This window comes from Eimeria necatrix, genomic scaffold (assembly GCF_000499385.1).
Source record: "Eimeria necatrix Houghton genomic scaffold, Enh_scaff725, whole genome shotgun sequence".
NCBI classification, from domain to species: Eukaryota; Apicomplexa; class Conoidasida; order Eucoccidiorida; family Eimeriidae; genus Eimeria; species Eimeria necatrix.
Genome location: NW_013654551.1, coordinates 1 through 1,586, shown reverse-complemented (window position 1 = coordinate 1,586; position 1,586 = coordinate 1). Strand labels below are relative to the sequence as shown.

General features: G+C 56.8%; 1 protein-coding gene across 1 annotated transcript; it reads left to right on the top strand.

The window, feature by feature from the left end:
• Positions 1–362: 362 nt before the first annotated feature.
• Positions 363–659, top strand: ENH_00073010 (hypothetical protein; the record flags this gene model as incomplete). Its single annotated transcript, XM_013582731.1, has 1 exon — positions 363–659. The coding sequence occupies one exon, from the start codon at positions 363–365 to the stop codon at positions 657–659; it is 297 nt and encodes a 98-aa protein (XP_013438185.1).
• Between the last annotated feature and the right edge of the window lie 927 nt (positions 660–1,586).

The following is a 1,586-nucleotide window of genomic DNA, read 5'->3' as shown; positions in this document are numbered from 1 at the left end:
ATTAAAATTAAAATTAAAATTAAAAATAATAAATGCAAGACAGAATAGAAGCGGAGCTGGGGCCTCTTCGGGGCTGTTGTGAGGCTGCTGGCAACCCCCAGAGCAGCGGACGACGGGCGCTAGGGTTTAGGGTTTAGGGTTTAGGGTTTAGGGTTTGGGCACACCGCAGAAAGGGTTTTGAAACAGAACCTTCGCGTTTTGTTTTAATTGGAAGCTCGTGGATGTCTGTCGCTGGCTGTCTCGTTTCCGTTCGCGGGCTGCGGCGCTCCGTCTCCTAGGGTTTAGGGTTTAGGGTTTAGGGTTTAGGGTTTCTCCGCCCCGTGTCTCGCCTTTAAACCCTCGTTTTTCTCCTCCAAACCGCCATGAACCTTCTCCGCCGCTCCCGAGGCCCCTGTTCTGCTGCTGCTGCTGCTGCTGTCCTTTTTGCTGCTGCTGCTGCTGCTCTGCTGCCCGCTGCAGCCTTCCGGGTAACTCGGCAGCTCGCGCCCCCAGGGGGGCCCCCGGGGGGCCCCCCGGGGGCCCCCCTGGGGGCCCCCCCGACCCTCATGGGGCCCCCCCAAACCCCCAAGGCTCCGCAGTTTGCTTCTTCTCTTTTAAAAAGCAAGACTCGCCAGATCCTGAAGGCCCAGCAGCCCCCAGCCGTAAACCCTAAACCCTAAACCCTAAACCCTAAACCCTAAACCCTAGGCCCAGAGCGCAAAGCCTAGTTCGCGTTTCTTCCTCCCGCCTCGGGGCCCTCGCTGCGCCGCTTGGCGCGCTGCGCCGCGGAGGAGCCCCCGCTTAGGGTTTAGGGTTTAGGGTTTAGGGTTTAGGGTTTAGGGTTTAGGGTTTGCGCAGGAGGCTGTGGTGGAGGGGGAGTTTGTGAATGGCAAAAGCGTCAAAGACTGGAAAGTCAAACGCACTATTTATCAAGCCCTCCACATGGCCATGGCGGAGGAGATGGAGCGAGACCCCACAGTCTGCATCCTAGGCAAACCCTAAACCCTAAACCCTAAACCCTAAACCCTAAACCCCAAACCCTAAACCCCAAACCCCAAACCCTAAGCCCCAAACCCTAAACGCTGGCCGCTGAAGCTCAAAGCCTAGACGCTAACCCCTAAACGCCAAACCCTAAACCCTCGAGGGCTGCCTCCAAGCCCCAAACCCTAAACCCTAAGCCCTCGGGGTTGGCTGCAAACCCTGATTTGTGGTTTAGGGGAGGACGTGGGTCACTACGGCGGCTCTTACAAGGCGACTCGGGAGCTGCACTTCCGGCACGGGAACTTCCGGTGTCTAGACACTCCAATTTGCGAAAACACCTTTTTAGGGTTAGGGGTTGGAGCCGCCATGGCGGGTTTGAGGCCAGTTGTTGAAGGAATGAATTTAGGGTTTTTGCTTTTAGGGTTTAATCAACTCTCTAACAATGCAGGAATGGTCAGAGCCACCAGCGGGGGGCAGTTTAGTGTTCCTTTGGTGATAAGGGGCCCCGGGGGAGTTGGCAAGCAACTCGGGCCCGAACACTCGCAAAGGATTGAGGCTTATTTGATGGTAGGGTTTAGGGTTTAGGGTTTAGGGTTTGGGGTTTGGGTGGGGGGGGGCGACGGGGG